The sequence below is a fragment of the Xyrauchen texanus genome, chromosome 23 (genome assembly GCF_025860055.1).
Source record: "Xyrauchen texanus isolate HMW12.3.18 chromosome 23, RBS_HiC_50CHRs, whole genome shotgun sequence".
Taxonomy (NCBI): Eukaryota; Metazoa; Chordata; class Actinopteri; order Cypriniformes; family Catostomidae; genus Xyrauchen; species Xyrauchen texanus.
The window spans coordinates 2,817,978-2,841,829 of record NC_068298.1 but is presented as its reverse complement, the minus strand read 5'-3'; the positions used below and the strand labels follow the sequence as shown (position 1 = coordinate 2,841,829).

At 40.1% G+C, this 23,852-nt stretch overlaps 1 protein-coding gene and 1 pseudogene across 1 annotated transcript; both read right to left on the bottom strand.

Annotated features, from left to right (window-relative positions):
• Nucleotides 1-23,852, bottom strand: part of LOC127663413 (protocadherin gamma-C3-like) — a 33,198-nt pseudogene that overhangs the window by 6,514 nt on the left and 2,832 nt on the right.
• Nucleotides 21,120-23,649, bottom strand: LOC127663415 (protocadherin alpha-8-like). Its single transcript, XM_052154998.1, has one exon. The coding sequence runs from the start codon at nt 23,496-23,498 to the stop codon at nt 21,120-21,122; it is 2,379 nt and encodes a 792-aa protein (XP_052010958.1). The 5' UTR covers nt 23,499-23,649.

Sequence of the window (23,852 nt, the reverse complement as noted above, 5' to 3'; positions counted from 1 at the left end):
GGGGGCATCCTTACCAGATGCCCAAACCACCTCAACTGACCCCTTTCAATGCAAAGGAGCAGCGGCTCTACTCCGAGCTCCTCACGGATGACTGAGCTCCTCACCCTATCTCTAAGGGAGAAGCCCGCCACACTTCTGAGGAAACCCATTTTGGCCGCTTGTACTCGCGGCCTAGTTCTTTCGGTCATGACCCAGCCTTCATGACCATAGGTGAGGGTAGGAATGAAAATTGACCGGTAGATTGAGAGCTTTGCCTTCCGGCTCAGCTCTCTTTTCGTGACAACGGTGCGATAGAGCGAGTGCAATACCACCCCCGCTGCCCCGATTCTCTGGCCAACCTCCTGCTCCATTGTCCCCTCACTTGTGAACAAGACCCCGAGGTACTTGAACTGCTTCACTCGGGGAAATACCTCCTTCCCTACCCGGAGTACACACTCCATCGGTTTCCTGCTGATCCGGTTTCCGGTTTCCTGGTGAAATGAAACCATGAAACAATGACTCATTCACTTTCACACTAATCATGAGCGAAATGGCAGATTATCAGTTCATAAACACTTATTTTCACTCCTATCAACTTAGAGCATTTCACTTGCGATGCAAAACTAAAATTTGAGCTGAAAGTGTCATTTTAGTGCCACAAAATGACATTGTTGCATCAGGAATTATGGTCTTCATCAGACTTTTGCTTTTTCTGACACTATCGGTTAGGTTTAGGGTAGTGAGGTCGGTTTTATTGATTTATAGCATAAAACTGCTCCAATACGTGTAATGAACCTTATAATGTCATTTTGCATAAATGTCACCACAATCGCTTGATCTTCCTGAGATCAGACGGTTCTTAAAATAAAAACAGCTACAAAATCGCATAATAATCTCGTAAGACTCGTGAATATGTATTTAAAGCCACTTATTTATGAACAGCAAAACGTTTTTTATGAAAAAATAAATTAAAACAACAACAACAAAAATAATACTAAATAAAGACATTTTACTAAATGAATAAAGAGATGCCTGCAGCTTGTAAAGTTATCCACACAAAAAGAGGGAGAGTGGGGGTCGGCAATATTTAAGCTGCAGTCAGTGAACAGATTAAATTATTCACATCATGCTGCCCTACATTTGAAGCAAACTTGTGTGTGTGTTTTCATATGGGAGGAATATGTGAATGCTGTTCGGACTCAAACACGCTGTTGCATTCACAGCGACATTAAAAGCTTCCGCATCTGTTCTTTGAAGGCCCCAAAAAGGACAAACCTCACTGGAAGAGCCGCACTGTTAGAGGTGTATGAGGTACAACATAGTCAGTAGCTCCCCTTCGCCATTATACAGACAACTCAAAACACTAGTCCTGTTCTGCTACACACACACACACATATGCGTGAGATGCATCCGATGACACATGTGTGCAGACACATGGATGACACACTGTCCTGATGACTCCACGGGTCAAATGACACACACACACACACACACACACATGCTGTATGTGCACATGGGCCTGAGTTTGGCATGCAAGTGTGACTCACTGTCTTTGCCACTCAAAACACACACTAACATGCAGTTTTGCTTAACATGTTCACACGGGAAGACAGAGTTCAGGTACCCTAGGATCGGCCACATTATGCCGACTCAGTCAAGCGCCATCTCCTTGCAGACATTTTTGCACCGGCTCCAGCATGTTTACATTGCCATGTGGCGTGACTGAATGCATGCTGCGTCAAAAGTGTGGGAGACCCAGATTTGGATCAGTGATGCATGCGATTCTAAGGTTGCATTTTTCCTTCTAACATTACAGTTATACTCCACTGATGGCAAGGTTTAAGTACAGGGTTTGGGTCATGGTGTACAGTATACAACTTAAATTTGGCCCCCCTACGTGGATATTACACCCAGAAAATGGAGCTCAAACGTGCCCATAAGCCCAATAACACTTACCGCTTTGGCCACTGGGGGCAGTGTTTCACATTTCAGTAAGCACAGATTGATTTCAGCTAAAGGAAAGTCAACCTACTGTTTCCGATTTCACTGTGAGATCAGTCTGGTCAGCTAGATGACGACACAAGCAGCACTGCCATACCAAAATATGCTGCCATAGAAAATGTACAATTAACAAGCATTAAAATAAAAGTTCAAAATAGCTTCCAGGGACGGATTACTGACCGGTGCCCAGGGGCCCTTGACTGCCAGAGGGTGCCCTGGCAATCTAGTTTGGCGATCCCCCCTGCTGGAGGGGGGCCCTTGGAGATAATTGGCCCCAGTCATAATACGTCCCTGCTGGCTTCAGAAAGTAGTCGAATAGAAATGGAGTAACTCACCAATTGTTGGATTACTTTATTAGGAACTACATTATAATAAATCATTTAAAATTGCAAATTGAGGGTCTGAACTTTACTCCAGCAGCAACACATCTCTGTTGTTTAACCCCCAAAATGAACATTTAAGGAGCAAAATCAAGCAAAATGTCAGTGTTTCTGTGACTGCTGCCATGTCAACAGCTAAACAGGAATATATATCCTGTATTTCTTTAATTAAATAATGCAGATTATATTTTTTTATTTAATGGCCAGTAAGAAACATTTACATATGGCTCACCCTCACAAATCACATTACATGGTGAATCAGAGCTGCTTTTGGAGGAGATTGTTCTTTGAAGCCTAAAGAAATGGCTGCTGCCTCACATACGAACCTGCTCTTAAAACAAACTCACACACACGCACGCACGCACGCACACGCATGACAAACACTAGTAGGATGAGTCATTTCTCTTCCTCCTCCATGCCTCTACGTCAAGTCACTATCTCTCTCTCTCTCTCTATCATCCTCTATTGAGTTGATCTAAATATATCATTAACACAATGAGTATTCTTTGTCTTTCTTGTTTCTTGGATCTCTTGGATGAATCACATTACAGTACAGCAGATCTGTGGTACTGCCTTAAAACTTGGCTCAAACAAGGCATCATTTGGAACAGCCTATGAGGCCTATGATGCCTTAAAATGCTGCCAATGTAGGCACTCTGTGTGCATATGCATATTTTCAGTAGAAGCAAGAGCTCTCGTAAAGTGCTGAATTGCAAATGAATTGATTTCTCACGTGACTAAATGCTACTCAGAATACCAAGCAGGGGCCGCAGTGGCCACACGGGAGATGTGACCAAACAGACGAGGACCCCAGAGGCGGTCTATAAATATGGCTAGAAATGTATGCCATCAGATAGACAGTACTGGCCCTACAGTATCCTCTGCTCTGATTTAAGCTGGGATTTAAAAATGTTATCATGTGCAAATCAAAATCCAACAATAAATGTCTGGACCGTAAGTCAAGCTGCAGCTGCACAGACTTCTAATAACAGCGTTCATAACCATGAGTACGCCCACGTCCAGCGCACAGCTTTGCCTTCGGACTAAAAGAGATTCCTCGTGGGCTTTATAGCACTCCAGCAATCACAGACTGCAGCGCTAAAACTGTGCCAGAACACAATCAGCTTAGGCTATGTTAAGAATAGTGTGCAACCATCCCACTCTTTCAAATCACAATATATTGGATGCATGATGTGCATAATATGCAATCCTTTTTATGCATGTCAAAAATGTGCAGCATACAACCGAGCAGGAGCCAGAACTGGAACCGGTATGCAGTGTCTGGTGGTTGTGTGGTGGTGGTGTAGTGGTCTAAGCACATAACTGGTAATCAGAAGATTGCTGGTTCGAGCCCCACAGCCACCACCATTGTGTGCTTGAACAAGGCACTTAACTCCAGGTTGCTCCGGGGGGGATTGTCCCTGTAAGTCGCTTTGGATAAAAGCATCTGCCACATGCATAAATGTAAATGTCTGTTCATTCTAAATTGCCAACCAATTGCCAAACCAAAACTCCATCAGATGACAGTAAAGATGTATCCTTTAATAATGAGTATGTACCCCATAGATAAAACACAGGGAGAGAGGGGACGGTTGCAACACGGCTCATCCCACCAATCAGGAATGAGCTAGGAGTACTGCACATGCTCAGTTAGCCCCTCTGCCTTTCTGGAAGAAAGCAGCCACATGTGACCAACTTTAAAAAGTTTTTTTTTTTCATGCTGTCTAAACTGTTTGCGTGAAGCATTATAAAAGGCATATCATTTTAATCAGTGTTTTCAGTCACGCTTCCAAATTTTTCATTTATGTTCCTTGGGTATTCATTCGCCGTTCTGGCACAAACCGTGTGGGCGGGGCTAACATGGGAGTTCTCATTGGCCGTTGAGTTTGAGTGACAGCTCTTTGACCTGGAAGTAGAGTTCAATCAGTAAAAAGGGGCTCTGCTTCAGCTGTTGCTGAAGTGTGAGAATCTGCAAGGGGCTTGATATGGATGCATTTAGTGGTTAGTGATATTTAGAATAGAATATGGGCTTGAAATGAGTAATAATTTAACCATAATCTCTTTCCCTTTTCATTTAATAGCTTTTCACACACAACATTCTGATGACACAGAGGATGGAGTGGTGGTACTAGATATGCATTGCCCCTTATCAGACTAGATTCCTGCTATTCTGCATGGACAAAAGCATCCTGTGACATCAACTTTGAATGACCTAGAGCTCCAGACACTATTATACAGTGATATTACTGTATGCAGACTATGTTTTGAGTACTAGACTCAAACAAACACAATTAGCAAGCACACAAGCAATTACACTTCAATAGTCGACACCGGGCACTTTATATACGCTAGTCTCTGACAAGCATTGCGACAAATATATGTCAATGCCTGATATTGCAATCAGTACTATAGGATGCATACATGCAAAGGAAACTGCTTATGTTACAGATACACCACTAGGAAGGACACTAGGATGCAACAGAGCCTGTGGTCTATTATTAACTTGAAGACACTTCAAATAACATATGGTGATTAATTCAGTTATACTTGATCGTTAAATCTACAGTAGGCCTACAGGAACACTGAATATATGAAAAGATACAAGTCTCTAATGCGTTGCCGTCCTCATGAAGTGTTATACATCTAAAAATCTATCTGTATATCATTTTGTGAATATTGTCTTTTGTTGTCTGTATACTGTGTACAATGTGTGTATTATGTAATATGGATATTGTGTATCACGTGTACATATTGTTCAGTGAGTGTTGTGTATTCTGTATATTATCTTGTATGTGACCGCAATGTTGATGAACGCAATGTCTGCAGAACTGCGCTAATAAAGTGATTTCTAAAGTTAAACTCATTCAAACTTTAAAATCAACCAATCAGCTGGTTTTGTAGAAGCCACATTTGAAGCCGTTAAAAAATGCCAACAAAAACATTCTTTGGATTGCAATGCGATACTACCGAAGGTCTACACCCTGTGAAAACAAGCTCCATGCTTGGTTGGGATTTTGGAAGCTTGTCATGATAAAGTAGCATTGGGAGAGAAAAGGACCCACTTTATATTAGGTGTCTTTAAGTACATTTATGCATTTGGCAGATGCTTTTATCCAAAGCGACTTACAGAGCACTTATTACAGGGACAATCCCCCCGGAGCAACCTGGAGTTAAGTGTCTTACTCAAGGACACAATGGTGGTGGCTGTGGGGATCGAACCAGCAACCTTCTGATTACCAGATGTAATTAACCATTTGATACAATGTACTTATGTACATACATGTTGTTACATTGTAATTAAATACTATTTAAATACTTGCATTTAATTACATTTTTAGTTACACCGTTACCTTAACCAACCCTTACCCAAAAACTTAATGAACCCCTAATCCTAACCCGACCCTCAAACTCAGTAGCAGCAAATGTGGGAATTTTGCAGAACAACATGTAGTTGCACAGTCAATACATAGTCTTGCGTTTATTTAATGTTAGTATATAGTTGTTAACATGTTGATGAACGTCCCCTTTTTTGATCACAAACCATGAGAATGACCTGAACTGAAATGCTTGTATTTACGGGACACTTTAGAGTTTGGACACAGTTGTAGCATCTTTTGAAAGAGACACTTTGGGCTTTATTTCACAAGTTTCAGAATTAATATATGTTGTTATTTTTTAAAGTTAGAGAAGCTGAAGTTTATAGTAATGGAAATATTTTGTGCTGAACGTGTTTTTATAATCTAATAAAAACAATAATAAAAGTGCAAAACAACCCAGAAATACAATGTTCTCAAAGTCACGAGTCTAAAGAAGTTACGTTTCAAACGTGAAGATGATCGAATAATAAATGAGTTCCTGCAGCTTTAATCTCTGTAAAATCGCTGGAAGCGTTTAGGGTCAAATTAAGCTCCGCCTCTCAAGACAACACTAAATCTGACGGCACTGCTCGACTATTATGAATAAAACTACGCCACATTTTTAAAAATAGACTTTGGAGACGGGCTGGTTTTGTTTATGAGACTCTAATATATCAGATCATATACAGTTTTACAACATGAATGCTGCTCAGATTGCAGTTTGTTGAAGAACGATGACGAAGGCGAGACCTCATGTAACAATGGAGAATATATCAATATTTCTCACATTTTTCACTTTTATGGACAAAAGGTGCTATTGGATGTTTGTCAATGAGCGCTTGTCATGGACGATTGACCCAAGAGTGTTGAACTGGATTCATCTGGTGATCGTGATTTCATAATAAAAGTCCCGTTTTGATATCGCATGTTTTCATTTGTACTCCTGCACAGATAACTCAATTGCTGTTTCTGGAGGACTGCTACGGTGGCCGACAGAGCTCAACGTGCTGCAACCTAAAGAAGACGCATGCAAATAGAAAAAAAACGCATGCAAATAAAAAAACAACCGCAAATTAAGAAAACATCTTCATCAGTTTCACAACACACGTGTGCTCCAAATATTCACAACACAACCCAATACAGAAACGCGCTGCAAGTAACACAGAACACAACGGAAATGTTTCCGGGGGAACCAAATAAGTGACGAACTGCGCTGGGACGTGCTTATTGCACGTGAGCATCCCTATGCCCTACTCCCTTCGAAGGGCAGACGGCAGAGCTCTTCAAGTGGGACTTTGGAGTGAGCATGGCACTAGTGTGCCATTTATGTAGCCGTTTGGAACGCACTTGATGAAGGGAGCAATGAAAGACAACTTCCAACGTAATTATTTTCACCTGGGATGTTCCCATGACAACGCAGCACGTTGTCCATCAGCTGAATAGCTGTTCTGAGGACAGAAATATAATGCTGTTATCATAACGGTTGCAAATAAATTTATTTTTACTTTACAAAAAAACTGTTAAAATATGCGTTTTATATATCCGTTATATATCTGTGTGTCAGTGTCTCAACTTTAAAACATTGGACCCTACATTACCTACACCTTCTTATGAAACTTTTCTTTATGAAAATTTAAACATAACATTAAACAATTTGTATAGTGTAACTCAGAGCCATGGAGAGAATGTAAAGATTAATATCTTTCCTTCATGATGTTCTTCTTCTCTATCTTTTTTATTTATTTTAGTTTTCAGCTCATTGTTCTTTTCTCATTTCTGATGATATTGAACATATTGTTAATACATTTTGTATATTGTATACAAGTTGTATGTCATAAATTAATCTCTGTATGTTTTGCGGAAAAAAAAAGTTAAAATAAATAAAATAAAGTAGAATTTTGAGCTGTAAGCAAAGAGTAGAAGAACTATAAAAAAGTATAATATTCCAATATAATATTATTTCTATATACAATATATTACAATATTATTTTAATATTATAGTTTATTTATAAAAAAAAAATATAGGCTTTCACTTCTTGTCAATATCAGTTCTTTGCTGTAAGCACGTCCCAGCGCGGTTCGTCACTTATTTGGTTCCCCCGGAAACATTTCCGTTGTGTTCTGTGTTACTTGCAGCGCGTTTCTGTATTTGGTTGTGTTGTGAATATTTGGAGCACACGTGTGTTGTGAAACTGATGAAGATGTTTTCTTAATTTGCGGGTGTTTTTTTATTTGCATGCGTTTTTTTTCTATTTGCATGCGTCTTCTTTAGGTTGCAGCACGTTGAGCTCTGTCGGCCACCGTAGATTGCTGTCGTGAAACAGATCAGATATGAATGTTGAACCTTTGAAAAGATCATTTGTTAACATTAATTACATTTATAGCTGGTAAATTCTATACTGCATGTGGGGGGATTGTGTATCAAAAGGTTTAGACCACCTAATATAAAGTTTGACCAATACATAAAATACAAAAGTGAACGCCTAAATATATCACTAAAAACTAAATGCATCCATATCAAGCCCCTTGCAGATTCTCACACTTTTACACGCAACAACTGAAGCAGAGCCCTTTTTTACTGATTGAACGCTACTTTCAGGCCAAAGAGCTGTCACTCAAAAACTCACCAGCCAATGAGAAGTCCTCTTAGTTAGCCCCGCCCACCCGGTTTGTGCCAGAACTGAGAACGAAAACTCAGGGAGCGTAAATGAAAACTTTGGAAGCGTGGCTGAAAAAACGAGCAGCGCATTTGTAAAACCTGATCAGCTGCACGTGTGTGGCGTGCTCCAACTGAACAGGTTAACAACACGGAGGCTGATGTAAAAGACAGCGGTAATATTCCCAGTATGATTGTAGCTCAGCTTCGTCCATGCACGTAAACACCGGTTTAAGACCATAACCGGCCTCGGCGTGCGCATGTTGATGAACGGTCTCCTTTTCTTTTTGATTTCTAGATAACTTTCTAGGTAGACTTGGTTTAATACCTACACTGGCTAATAATTATTATGCAGTTTTCTTATTCTATTATTTCTGAACATGTGGGTTTATTAGACTTTCATTTATTTTACATTGACAACATCCCCCGTGGTGCATTTGGTGCTTTTGTACAGTTTTCCCTCGCACACCTTTGTTTCCTATAATGAAAATAACTTGGATGTCTCTAACCAGGTTGACTTGCATTATAATAAAGAACATACAATTTGAATCATGTTGAAATACAATTTAAAGTTGAAAAAAAACTAAAAAATTATAATAATTGTGAATCATCCATTACTTGGATGAAAATCAAGATTCTTTTTTTTTTTTTTTGCCATGCCAGCCCTTAAAGAGAGTTCAAGTGATTAGTATGGACTTCATATATCAAAGATTATATAAAGAGTAGAGAGAGAGAGAGAGAGAGAGAGAGAGAGAGCAAAAGAGAGAGAGCAAAAGAGAGAAGAGAGAGAGAAACTTGAGGCCAGCTGCAGACTGAGATATAAAGGACAAAGCTACTTATAACCACATGAAGCACAAGCAGAACTGATGTGACCCACTAAAGTACTGAACCACTAAAGAATGGACCTGATCTCCTCTCTCTCTCTTTCTTTCTTTCTCTCTCTATTCAATGGGGCTTTATTGGCATGAATGTAAACAATACAATATTGCAAAAGCAGAACTACATTTTAATCTATAATTACATTTAGTTTAACAAATATAAAAAAATAAATACAAGACAGGTTCAGAACTGCTGAAGACCACAGTGTTTAAATAACTGAAGAGAACTGACATATACTGACACATAAATGAATATACACACATACACTGAGGGTCACTGTGGTGTGTGTGTGTGTGTGTGTATATATATATATGAGCTCCTGAGTTCCCGAATATCCATTCCCTACTATATAGTAAGTCAAAAACAGTATTCATAAGTGTCACATATTGTTGTAGTGAAGATGAAGAAGAGGCGAAAGGTGATGGATCTATTTGCAGGCTTTAATGAAGAAGATGAAGATATAAAACAATGTGGAGTGCCATTAACCAAATCAACAAACACAAGTGTTACACGGACGAGAACTGACAATGGATGAACAAAACTTGAGGGTTTATATGCAAAAGGAACAAATGAGGGAATAGAAGACAGGTGAGGATGATGGGGAACAGATGGGGAACAGATGGCTGATGAGGGCAGTGTACCATGGGAAATGTAGTCCGGGGGGGAAACTTCAAGAGTCCTTGGAAAACATGAGGGAGACAGACAGTGACAATAAGACAGTAAGCGAGAAATGCCCGGATGACCAACAACTTCAGGCGGGAATCCGAAGTGTGGATCGGTTGAACACTTTCCTATCCCACAATGCATCGGAAGCTGAGGAGACATCATGTTCAAACGCTGGATTTAAAACAAATGGCAGAGAACCTGCCGGAGCGGGAGGCCGTTATCAACAGTAACTCTATATACAAAGAATATTGCTCATTGTGCTTAAAATGGCGCTTGTTTAAATGAACTTGCATGGATTATTTTCACGGTTGTCATCACGTCATATATTCTGTTCATGGGACCATGCGTACATTCCCGGGAGTTAATATGTCCGAATTCTTTTCATACTTCCCAGGGCTGAAGTTGGAAGAGAAATCGGTCCAGGATTTTACATATCAGCTGGCCCAAAAGTTGTGGGTGGGTGGAAGGGGGTGTTCGCTGTCCTTTTCTGCATATCGCGGCGCCGTTTTGCGCTCAGTTTTGCATAAGGCAGTGGCTCATTTTAGCCATCGCGGCCCATTCGGCAAGTTTAATTTTAGCTCAATGCCATATTTTTCAAAAACCATTAAATCAGAGACCACAACTGCAAAACAGAGTGATAATAAACTTCCAAAATGAACAATCATTTATGGTGTATATTCTCTTAAAGCAATAATCTTTCAAAATGATCTGCAGTTTGAACGTTAACTGGAGCAGATCTCATGACACGCCCATGATACAAACACCAGATCCAAATCACATCATTTCCAACTAAACCGCAGCAAATTCAACGCAAAGTAAATAAACAAGCAATACAAATACAACGGTTCACTGTAATGTATGAAAATCAAACACTCTTAAATGTCTGCACAACACATCCCGTTACCAAAGCAACTGAAATCAGTAAACAAAGAAACAGTGTTCCATGTGTGCTGTTTCCATAGCAACTGGGATGGGTTAAAAGACCTGAATAGCTGAAAGTGATTCTATTATAACATTTTAAATAATCGAATACACAAAATATAATTATGTGGTTATATTGAAGAGCTCGGTGCTAAAGCATTGATAAACACGCCAAATACTTAAAGTAATTATATTATAGTGATTTAAATAGCTAGAATCTGAAATCGGAGTTTTTGAAACCGAGATAGATTACATTCAAATTGCAACAAAATTAATATCTCCTTTTCAAACACACTGAACAAATCATTTCCCAATGGAGGATGCTGCAGTACACAGAGATGCTGAACTATAAAGTAGCTAGATTGCAGTGTGTGTGTGTGTGTGTGTGTGTGTGCTGTAGCAGACTGATTATTCTGCTGATTTCTGCAATACCCGATTGGACATGAGTACAGGACAGTCAACACAGCATGACTGTGGATTTCATCATCCTCTAAGACAGCAATTTAAAACTCAAAGTGTCTCAAGAAATGCTGGCACTACAATGAGCAGGTGCAGTATCACAAAGGCTGTGAAACTGATCATGTTTTCCAAGTAATTCAAGCAATTTCTGCATGTCTACATCCTAGAAGCAGAAACAAAAAAAAAATCAGCAACAACAGATTATATTTAATTCTGTAGACCAACTCTAAACAGATCTGGCTGACGGCTATCATGACAGCTCATAAAGGCCATTACTGACTGTTACTAATAGGTTAAATGTGGCCCACTGGCACAGAACGGAGTAAACAAGCACACAAGAAATGCACACATGCAACTGATATAAACTGACATTGACAAAAAAGCAAATCCTTCCACAAAGACTATAAACTGACTACATAAAAAGCATGTTTTATTAGGGGATGTTTTTGCATATTAATGTGCACATTAAAAGTCTATTACAACAACCACATTCCTATGTTAAAATTGCAAAGCCTCAATTATGAATGTAACAGGAACGATCATGCACTTTTAGTTAAATAGATTCTATTCTAATAGATCAAATCAACACATCTAATGACTCCACATGTCAAAGACGTTTCAGAGATCATTTTAAAGCTTTAGGCCAAATATTTTCTAATGAAATGGGTAAAAACAAAAATGTGTTATCCCTGCCTTCGCTTATATATTATTATTGTTTAGAAAGAGAAAAGGAAAACGGATTAAAAAAAACAGCAGAAAGAGATGCATTTTGTCACGTGCATATTTTAAGGAACAGAAAAGCAGAGCAAAGGAAGACATGAAAGCACTGGGGCTGGGGTGTGTGTGTGTGTGTGTGTGTGTGTGTGCGCGCGTGTGTAGTAATGTAGAATAAGGCCAATCCTGTCTGCCTGACAGACTAAATATGAGTAACAGCCCAAGGTGCTCAGCACAAAGAGATAAATACACACACAGTAAGACATTAAACAAACAAGCTGTCATCCGAGCGCTACATTCATAAAAGCAACCTCATTAATGCAATGTTTATTTACACAGAAATAGACAGTGATCAGACAATCCACAGATACACACGACAACACAACCTACTGCACATACACAGATAGAAACACGCTACTGAGACGACGACTGCCTTCCACTCTCACACACGCTTCTGAGTCCTGTTCGCAGGGGGTTGAGTCTGTTGACACCATCTGCTGACTAAATTACAGCATCGACTTCTCCATCTTGATTTATTTGGTTTGATCAAAATAAATTCACTTCAGAACTCACCGACAACATCTTCCATTGATCTCTTCATATTTCCCGATTCAGTTTATTCTATTCTTCTTTGCTAAGAGTACAAATAAGAACATGCATGTTGCCATGGATACCAGATAGATAATGGGGCCGGATTCATGAAATTTCTTAACGATCATGTTCATCTTAATTTATAACTTATATTTTCTGTTCCTGAAATAATTCTAACAAAAGTGTTTATCTTAAGCAGCATTCAGATTCTCAACCAAACATTTTTTCTTATAAAAATCATCATAAATAACATCTTAAAGTTAGGATAACCTCATAGTTGTCTTCAATCCTAAAAGGTAAGATGTTTAAAGAATGAGCTGGGTTTTTCCATGTCTCAAGTTGTAATGGGCCGTTTATGTACAAATGTGATTTTAGACCAAAACAAAAATGTTTTTGGCGGTTTTGTGTTTAATGATATTTTTATGTGCACCTTGTAAACCATATAAATGTTATCACCAAATAACAAATTCAAACAATAAATGATGTTTTAAAGCTTCTTAATGTGGTGACCAATCATGCTAATTCAAACGGATGCGCTACATAAAGCCTATTGATCTTTTGAGTTCTTAGAAACAATAATTATAACATTAGAAAGCTGAGATTTTCATTTTCATTTATAAGATAATTTATCGTTACGATTTACCAGTGTTGAATGAACTGTTGTTGGCTATTTGACAAGACAACTCCATTATCAGGCTGATCAGACCATGTCAAAAGCCTTTTTATTCTTAAGAAAATATTAGAGAACTTCAGTGTTGCAGTCAAGACCACTTAAACCAAGACCAAGTCAAGACCAGAGTGTATTGAGACCAAGACTTGGAGGGGTTGAGACCCAGTCGAGACCAAGGCAGGGCAAGACTGAGTCAAGACCAAGACCAGACCAGTGCGAGTCCCACACTGCATGACACTTACGATCAAATGTGGAACATGCAAACCATAGGCACTCCTCAAACTGATCTGAAAGATCCACATTCCCATAAAAACACCCACAGAAAACCAATAAAGATTCATTTTCATTCACCTCTTTTATTGCCATATGTGTGTGTGTGTGTGTGTGTGTGTGTGTCAGTTTACCATGAGAAAAGTCAAAAGCATTGCTGAGGTGAATTGCAAGCATGTGACTTTTTCCTTTGTTTTCTATGAGCAAATGAACACTATTGAGATTAAATCAATTTAACCATATTATTATTCACCCCTCCTTTTCCAAGTTTTACCATCCACCTAAAACAATATAGTTTTTGTGCAAGCATCGCATCAGGGTTTATGGATGACTCTACCCCTAGAAACCGTCATTATGTACAGAATATATCAAACAATTATTCAATACTCAAGTCTTCACTTGGGGGCCTGGTTATCTCAGCGAATATTGACGCTGACTACCACCCCTGGTAGTCAAATCCTGGGCATGCTGACTCCAGACAGGTCTCCTAAGAAACCAAATTGGCCTGGTTGCTAGGGAGGTTAGAGTCACATGGGGTAACCTCCTCGTGGTCAGCTATAATGTGGTTCTCGCTCTCGGTGGGGTGCGTGGCAAGTTGTGCGTAGATGCCGTGGAGACAAATGATAGTCAACTCAATGTTAGCCTAAATGTGATTATTATAATTATGATTAAACAGATTATTAAAAGATAAAATGTACACTTTCATATACTTTTTCAGGTTCAGTTCAAGTTCGGTTCAGTTCTATTGCTTGTTTTGCACCTGATCGGCATGTTTTTGTGATTGTTTTCTTATAGTGAAAGGTATATAAGAAACTCTTATCATTTACAATTTGAGCATTTATATTGTGTATTAAAATAACTTTATTTTGATGAGAAATTATATGCATTTTGCAAAAACTATTAAACATTTTTAAATAATCAATTTCTACCATACTTTGTCATTTAAGTGTTATTATATTGAATTTAAATAATAATATCGAATCGTGAACCTCATATCATACATTGAACTGAATCGTGAGATTGAAAGAGAAATCAGTTGGAGATCTGGCAAATCTCTCTCCTATCTCTAGTCGATAAACAAGTAATTTTTTAGGTTCTGTCATAAAGGCTGGAGAACAAGATGATGGATTTATCTTTTTCCTCTGGCATTGTTTTTACTTGATTCACCGAATGTGACTTTGGGAAATACTTTTAATACGTTAAGCAATAGATTGCATATTGCATATAATAATATATAAATTAATTGTTGCCTGAGTTTTTTTCCCAGTGTGTCCTCAGGAATATTCACCCCCTCACACATCAGCCATCTTGGGCATACTGGGTTTACCCTTCCATGTCCGACAGCCTATGCATACCCTTTGACGCTGTCAAATCGCTTCCCTCCCTCGGAGTATCCAGTACTTGCATCACACTACTGCAAAGTTCGTTCTGGTCCTGTATGGTGTAACCTGGCATAAAAATCCTGAATAATCAACTTTGTGAGGGGGGTGTCGTGCGTCAAGGACAACAGGATGAATTGTAAATTCTGATCAAACTCTTGAGCGAGGTGCAGGAGACAACTGCTCTTTGCTAAAGACTTTACTCACTTGAAGTAGATGATTTCAGTAAGGAAAATTTGACTTCATGCTTCATGGTTGACAGCTAATTCTGCTTTCATAAAGGACATCGGTGGTTGAGGCCGCCCTGTGCAATATCCTGGCAGAGGCTGCAACCAAGTGATCGTAGGTTTGAAATTGACTGCTATCAGGCCACTTGGGACTGGAGGTAAGAACTGAAAGTGTTTCGCTTCAGCTCTTCATCCTCATCCTCTAGGTGGAGGAGAGGACCCTTAGGCCACTGATCAGGGGACTGAAGGAGGAATGGTGGCCTTGGTTCCACTGACTCAAATTGGACTGCTCTGCTAGTGTCTTACCGTGTGTAATATTGTCGGTAGTATTGCTTTTTGAATTCACATAGCGCCATACTTCTGGGTCAGTCAGTTCATGGATCTCCACCACCCGTGTTCTGACGAAAACCTTAGAGACATGATTCAGCCCTGAACGATGTTAACGCCGTGGTGGAATCTGACCACAGGGAAACATGACGTATGGGAAGACTGGGCACTGGTTAAAGCATCACACAACTCTAGCTGGGGAATCGACTGCTGCTTCTTGGGGGCAACTCTAAACCTTGCTGCTAAGAATGCTACCTCTATGTGACCCTGAGGACCTTTGGTGTGCAGGTAAGCAAAAGAGCTGTAGGCTTACTCTGAGGTGTCATAGAAGATGTGAATGTCTTTAACACTCTGGGAGGTCTCCAACTCAGGAGTAACATAACACCTTGGAAGAAAAATCAGTTAGAGATCTATCAACTCTCTCTCCTAAGCTGTTAAGCCTGAAGCAAATCATTTGGTAGCTGGGGATCGTCCCATTCCCATTTCTTGTCCCACAGATGCTGGACTAGTACCTTGGCCCTTGTGGTGTAAGTGACAATATAACCCAAAGGCATATTGACTAGCCAAGACTGTATAGATGTTTCACATTGTAGGGACAGAACATTCGATGGAAAGATTCTTGTAGAATAATGTGCCCAAACAACAGCACCAGTGTACTCCCAGTGTGGATTCTTGAGCATCTGGTTGACCTTGTGTCAACCACAACTCAATGCTGGATGATATTGCATGGGATGGCATATGACAAGAAGATCTTGCAACTTTGTTGCCAGTGACTTGGCTTCCTCTTCTGAACTGCACTTTTCTATACATAATCCCACATCTTCCTCGGGTTCACTGTAGTCCAGGATGTATTTTTGTAAGGTGAATGTTGCACAGCAGGGGCTGCACAAAGGGAAGAATTTGCCACTCATACACCTGGAGCGGCTTATCTTTTTTATGGTCTCTCCAGAGGAATCTCAATAGAGGGCGATCTTCTAGAAGCAGCAGCACCTGGTGAAATATCCCTCTGATGTCTTCCTCAAAGCTACATTGTGCTAATGGAACCTCACAAAGACTGACATCAGGGAAGGGCCCAGAGTGGGACCTGGTAGCAATAACTGATTCAACCCATGTTGAATCTCATGAGTAGGTCCCTGCAGTGTCCACCTTAAGTGGGTTCTAATAGCAGCAGGTCCAGCTGGTGGACCAAAATGCACAAGTTCAACCGTCGTGATAAGATGGGGATAGTCAGACCCGATGAGGACGACAGGTTGGACAGAATCAATCTGTTGCAGTGGTAATCTCTGTAGATGCTGATAACTTTGCTGTAACTCACTGATTGGATAAGCATGTTCAGCCAGTCCAAGGGATTCAGCAATGCATGCCCCATGAATCTTGAAGGTTGGAAAGCAGGAGAGACTGTAAATGACACAGCAGTACCACGTAGGATGTGTAGACCTTTACGTACTGTATGTAGAACTAAATACACTGGCTGACCTTTCAACCTAAGTTGCTGCGCTGCAGAATGAAGGAGAATCGTTCGTTCGGACCAATCATCCAATTTGGCATAAGCCTCCAAACAATGATTTCTCCTTTGAAAGCTCAGCCGTTTTTTTCTAAAAATCTATCATTCACATCATGCAGAACAAGCAAATGATTATGGTTTCAGCTCTTGCATAGGGTCCAGAGGGTACAATTAGCTGCTCTATGACCTCATCCACACTGTCAACAACAATTGACTGTGCGAATCCAATTCACCTTCTGTTCGCTATTCAAATGCTTAAAATGGGAACAACTATTTAAAAAGTGCTCTTGGTTGTCACAATAGGGGCAGAAGAATGGTGGGTGCTTGCCTTCTAAAGTAGATGCATATGCGGAGTGGTGGTGGCGTAGTGTGCTAAAGCACATAACTGGTAATCAGAAGGTTGTTGGTTCGATCCCCACAGCCACCGCCATTGTGTCCTTGAGCAAGGCACTTAACTCCAGGTTGCTCCAGTGCACTGTAAGTCACTTTGGATAAAAGCGTCTGCCAAATGCATAAATGTAAATATGTATTCTCTTGACTAGGTGGAGGGAGCTAATCAGACTGATGGTGAACCAATCTGGGTTGGTTAAAAGGAGTCATCAGGTCTGGCGAAGGTTGAGAAACTTGGGGAAGAAGACTGATGAGGTAAGGTAGGTTGTGAATATATCTGATATGCTGACATCTCTAACCGCTTCAGTCTCTCAGCTACAGTAGGTCTGAAATGCAGTCCCGATTTGGTTGACCTTCAGTTTTCTCACTCACTTTCTTGGTCTGTCTCGTTCGAGGCATTGGTACAGGCTTCTCAATCTCCTTTGTACTCTGTTGGACAGGATGGCAAGGCTTAAGGGCAGGAGAAGTTATTGAATAATTTTCTGAATTGCTAGAGGTCCTAGATCTCTGCTGGTATGTCTGAATAAGGAAAAGAATGTGTATGCTGCTTTTTGATTTCCCTGATGGAACTCCATTGATCTAATGTCTGCCAATGCTGTAGATTTGAATGATGTTCAGAGGGTGTGGAAGTAAACTTCATGGAGTTGCTCCTTGTGGCTCCACATCTTCACTCAGTTCAGGGAAAGACGTTTCTGCTCTGTTGGGTGACTGATATTTCCAATGAAATACACTTGGAAGCTCAAAGTCTGATAAGTAACTAGGGGGAGTCACACTGAGGTCTGACAACGGGGTCAAGAGCTCGTGTCAGGACACATCTTCTTGAGACAGCTCTGTATCCGGCTTGATGGAACACTTGTAAATTATACAGCAGTATTAAACTGATTCAAGTCAATGTGGTTCCTACTTTAGAGTTTCGGGCACTGTGAAAATGTTATCAATTCTATCACTGGTGCATTGTCATTTACATCAGTGATTTTTATGGTTATACTATTATCTAATGTGAGTGGAACAGGTCAATCACAGTGCTGGAGTTTAAATCAAAATGTTTTAATATCCTATTGTCTATATCCTTTCCAAATGTGTAAAAAATTCTCCATTGGGACCATCATCCAAGTCATTAGCGTTAACTTTAAAACAGTTTGTGCCCACAGGGACATTTTCATAAAACATTACAGAGTAAACATCCTGCATGAAGCCGGCATATTGTCCATTGTCCCGGACTTCAGTGGACACCCTCCATCAAGCAAAGTAGCAGCTTGTTTCTACTGTTGGTGTCTCTATCCAAAGGCTTTCGAAGAACTAGAAATTGCATTTTCTATCCTCTCCATGGTCTTTCACTTCTATCCAGAAATTATTTTTATGACTGTTGTCAAACTGCATTCATCCCGCCATCTGGTTCACTTGCTGCTTGTAACTGATACCGAGCTCCAGGTAAGGCGGATTTTGATTTTCTCCAGGAATGTCAGGGCATGATTGTTGAGGTCCAGAATTTAAATCGATATGTAGTGGAATTCTAGCTGGTTTTCAAGGGCAATTTCAGATTGACGACGCTACAAGCTGCTTCTCTCGGATACAGCCTCTCTATCTGTCTTTCCATTGACACTTCAAATCCCATCATTCTGATTAACCTTGATCAGAGTGTCGCTCGAGGTTGAAACTATCCGAAATCCTCGTTCCTTTAATGTTCTGGAATCTAGTCCTAAATCCTTAGCGATGTTGCCAACCGCAGTTCTGACTTTGCTCCTCATAAACATAATACAAGATTTGTGTGCAAATCCCTGTCCAAAAGAGTATTGCCAATGCAATAAATAAAACCCTCAGATGTCATGACGAACGCAGCCTTTGTTCCATTTTGTACAAAATTAAACTGTTTGTTATAACCACAGGCCACTTATCTGAATAACAGGAGGGGCCAGCCAACTATTAAATTAATGATGCTATTTAATATCTTATTAGATTTTCCAGTGTGTTGTCAAAAACACTAAAGAAAAGAAATAACTTCTATACCTTTATATGAATTGGGGTTTTGGGTAAATCAGAAGAAATAAACAGAACAATTTATGTACATGAGAAAGAGAATGAATTGAAATGAAACCAGTCAAAACAATATACCAAAAGACAGTCTGTAAAGTAACCAATTGAAAAAGAACAGCAATGACAATAAAAATAAAAAAGGCTTATCAGATCAGTTAAAGTCGTAGATGAGTGATTCTTTAGGCAAGTATGGAATGGTCAATGTTTAGGATGATGTCCAAATCCCTTTGATGTTGAAGAAAATCCACTCATACAAAAAATAGAAAAATCACCCTTCAAGTGCTCTTCAAATAATCCAAAAAACCAAGATAGTTCACGGAGTTAAATCCTTGTACTCTGGATATTTGATAATCCACAAGGCAATGCAGTGAGAACAATCCATTGGGGAGAAACCACTTGATATCCACATATGTACTGCCTTTGCAACTACATATAAAGTTTCAAAATGACAATATAAAACAAGATTTAAAGAGCCAATCTACAAAAAGAAAAATAATTAGCATTAGCTAGGGAGCTCACAGATAAACTATATACATCAAATTAAAACAAATACACAACACAAGAAGAAACAAACTTACATGATTGAACTAGAAACAAAGTTTCTCAACCAGGACTCCATTGAGTTTTGCTGGAGGTGCTAGGATAATCCCATGCTTCCCTCTTCCAAACAAACTGACTTCTTCTGTCATACTACCAGATTAAATACCAGGGTTTTTTAGCGCTCAAGCGCCCCCTAGTGATGAGTATGATACAAAATACAAGGGTAACATACATTATACAAACAAATCCCAGCCAGACAGATAGATAGACCCTCCCCCATCCATTATTTCACATTGTTGGCACTGACATTGACAGTAATCTACACTAGTACACTATCTGTAGTACTATGGGGTGCCGTGTGTAAAACTGGTACAGTTTTGTCAGATTTAACAACAAACTCAGCTCAATTTGGACAGATTTATGTAAATAATAATTTAATATTTTTTGCACGCCATATTTTATAAGTTGGTAATTTCTCAGGAATCGTTTATATTCATTTTTATGACTTCATCACGCGCAAATGCCCGGATGTCTAATGCGGAAGTAAGAGCACTTTTCGCACACGAGGCATTAAGGACATACTTATTAATATTATGCCCTTACCCAAACCCCTTATCTGAATCTAACCAATCAATAGAGTGTGTAAACATGATAGGAAGCTGTTGTGTGAGACAAAATCAGGAAATATATGGAAACAATGTCCAGCGACGCATTGGCTGACGTGAAAGTTGTACGATATCATACGAATTAGCCAAATTTAGAGTCATATGAATCCTTACGATTTCACCATGAGAGTGTGTAGGGGCAGCAGACAGCAGTGGCAGATGGCCCTGGATTCCAAACGGGATAAATTTGCCTCCGAAGGGCACTTACGGGGAATGATCGTGGTTGCCACTTTAATTAGTCATTCCAAACCTAAGGGCTCATAAATAGCTGCTTCGAAGGGCCCTTATAAACAAGCATTTCCGTAGAGTTCAACTGATGGGTACTTCGCATACACACAACCAGGAATCAGAGCATATAAATCTGCAGGTTTGCCAAGAGTAATGTAAATTAAACCAGCTGCAACTACAATCTGGTTCTATGCACAAAAACATGTGACCTCTTGCTGTTAATTGCTTGATAGGAAACACAAACAACAAGCAGGGCTGTGAAACAGAAGCTCTCTCTCTCTTTTCAGTTTCTTACCTCTCCAGAATCTCTCCTGCTCCTCCGATCTGGTATCACTAGAGTATTCCCATTACTGCCCGGGACTATAGTAGAACCGAGACTCATTCTGGGTCCAACTAACATGTACCGTTTGTCTCCAGATCTGTACTGGATGCTGTGACACAGAGTCCCGTCGTAATTTGCCTCTTGTAAATACTTGGATGAACAGTCTGTAGATTTGGAGCACTGCATTACAATCAACACGATGATACTGATGAGAAAAAGCACTGAAACCGAGCCCAAAGTGAGGATCAAATAAAATGTCACGTGGTTTTCCTCCTCGTCTTTTACTGCGTTTTTCACATCAGAAGCTGCAAAAGCCTCTTTGGGCTCCACAACTTTGACAATCACAGTCGCTGTTGCTGAGAGCGACACGTTCCCATTGTCTTTGACCAGTATGACCAGTTTATGCTGGGCCTCGTCTGTTTCTGTGAATGAGCGAAGGGTCCTTATCTGTCCTGTATAGCGGTCCAAACCAAAGAGACTGTGCTCACTAACTTCCTGCAGTGAAAATAATAACCAGCCGTTGTATCCGATATCTGCGTCATAGGCTCGGACTTTAGTCACCAAATGACCCGCGTTCACATTGCGGGGAATCTCCTCCACACCCTCAGCAGAACCGTTAGCACTGACCGGATATAAGATCACCGGAACATTGTCGTTCTGATCCAGAATAAACACGTTCACTGTCACGTTACTGCTCAGAGACGGACTTCCGGAGTCGGTAGCAACAACCTGGAAATTGAACGTTTTTCCAGTTTCAAAGTCAAAACTCTTCAGCGCATAAATCTCCCCATTCTCAGAGTTTATATTAATGAAAGATGTATATTTGTTTTCTGCAATGCCATCTCTCCATATCTGATAGCTGACCACACCGTTTTCACTTGTGTCTTTGTCTGAAGCGGATACAGAAAATAAATATTTGCCTGGAGCATTATTTTCCAACAAATAAAATGCATAAGGGGAAAAGGAAAACTCTGGACTATTATCATTTACATCTGATACCTGGACAGTTATAGTTTTAACAGAAGACAGTGGTGGCTGTCCAGCATCTTTGGCTACTAACGTGATGTCATAACGAGATACTGTCTCTCTGTCAAGAGATGACGTTGTAACTAATGAATAAGTATTATCTTGTGATGACGGCATTAGTTTGAAAGGTATGTCCTCAGGTAATGAACAGGAGACTCTCCCGTTCATTTCAGAATCTAAATCAGAAACGCTGATTAAAGCCACTGTCGTGCCAAGTTTGGAATCCTCGGGAACTGCGCTTGAAAATGACGTCACTTCTATCTGAGGGGCGTTATCATTTACATCGGCGATTTTTATAGTGACACTTTTATCGGTTGTTAAAGGAGCAGTTCCTTTGTCAGATGCTTGAATGTCAATCTGATATTTATCCTTGACCTCATAATCCAAAAGACCCGTCACAATAATGTCTCCTGTGGTTCGATTAACATCAAAGAGTTTACGTAATTTGTGATTGACGTTATGTCCTAATGAATAAACAACTTCTCCGTTCTGACCCTCGTCTGAATCGGTTGCGTTAACCCTTAAAATCGTTGTGCCTAACGGTGCGTTTTCATTCAGCATTACAGTGTAAGTGTCTTTGGTGAAAACAGGGGCATTATCGTTTATATCCATCACATCTATCGTGATCTCCATCATTCCAGACTTTGGTGGCTTGCCTCCATCTAAAGCAGTCAAGTGCATTTGCATGCGTTTTGTTATCTCTCGGTCAAGCGGCTTTTGCAAAACCAACACGGGAACTTTTCCGTCTTCATCTCTATCTACAATTTCAATACGGAAATAATCTGTGTGGCTCAGTTTATAAATCTGGACCGAATTACTGCCACTATCTGGATCGCGCGCTGCTTGGAGTTGGAATCGCGCACCGGGAAGAACCGTTTCACTTATTTCTAAATGCTTTTTCTGCTCCGGGAATCTCGGAGCGTGATCATTCACGTCAACAATATCAATAGTCACGTAATGAATCTCGAGAGGATTCTCTAAAGCGATTTTCAGATTGATTAAACACGGGGTGCTCCTCTCGCACACCTCCTCTCTGTCTATTTTACCGTTCACGTACAAGACGCCGTCATTCGGATTTACTCTGAACAGTGACTCGCCTGAGGTCGAGACGATGCGAAATCCTCGTTCCTTCAAGGTTCTGTGATCAATACCCAAATCCTTCGCGATATTTCCCACAGCAGCTCCGTCCTTTTGCTCCTCAGAAATCGAGTAGCGTATTTGTGCCCAAACAGATCTCCAAAAAACAAGCGATACAGCAACGAAGATGATTTTCATATGCCGCTCCAGCCATTGAGCGCGTCTCCTTTGTCCCATTTTTGCTGCGATTTCGTTTCGCAACAATCACTGCAGCGGCTCTGCGAAGATTACTCCATTATCCACTTGCCTGATAAACCAATTCTTTAAGGTCGTAAGAAATTGCGAACGAAATTGAAAGACAAAGCAATGAGAAGCCGCACCACCGATGACAATTAGATCACTTACTAGTGAAAGTGACGTAAAAAGGGAGGTATTCTGTGACGTAATGAGTCGTACTCTGTGTGTACACTGACACCTCGCGATCGTCCTCTTTCATTGCATTGCAGTCTAATAAATTCTCCAAAAGCATATTGAAATCAATTTGTTACGTTTAAGCACTCAAAACTCTCCTAATAGATCATATATACTGAA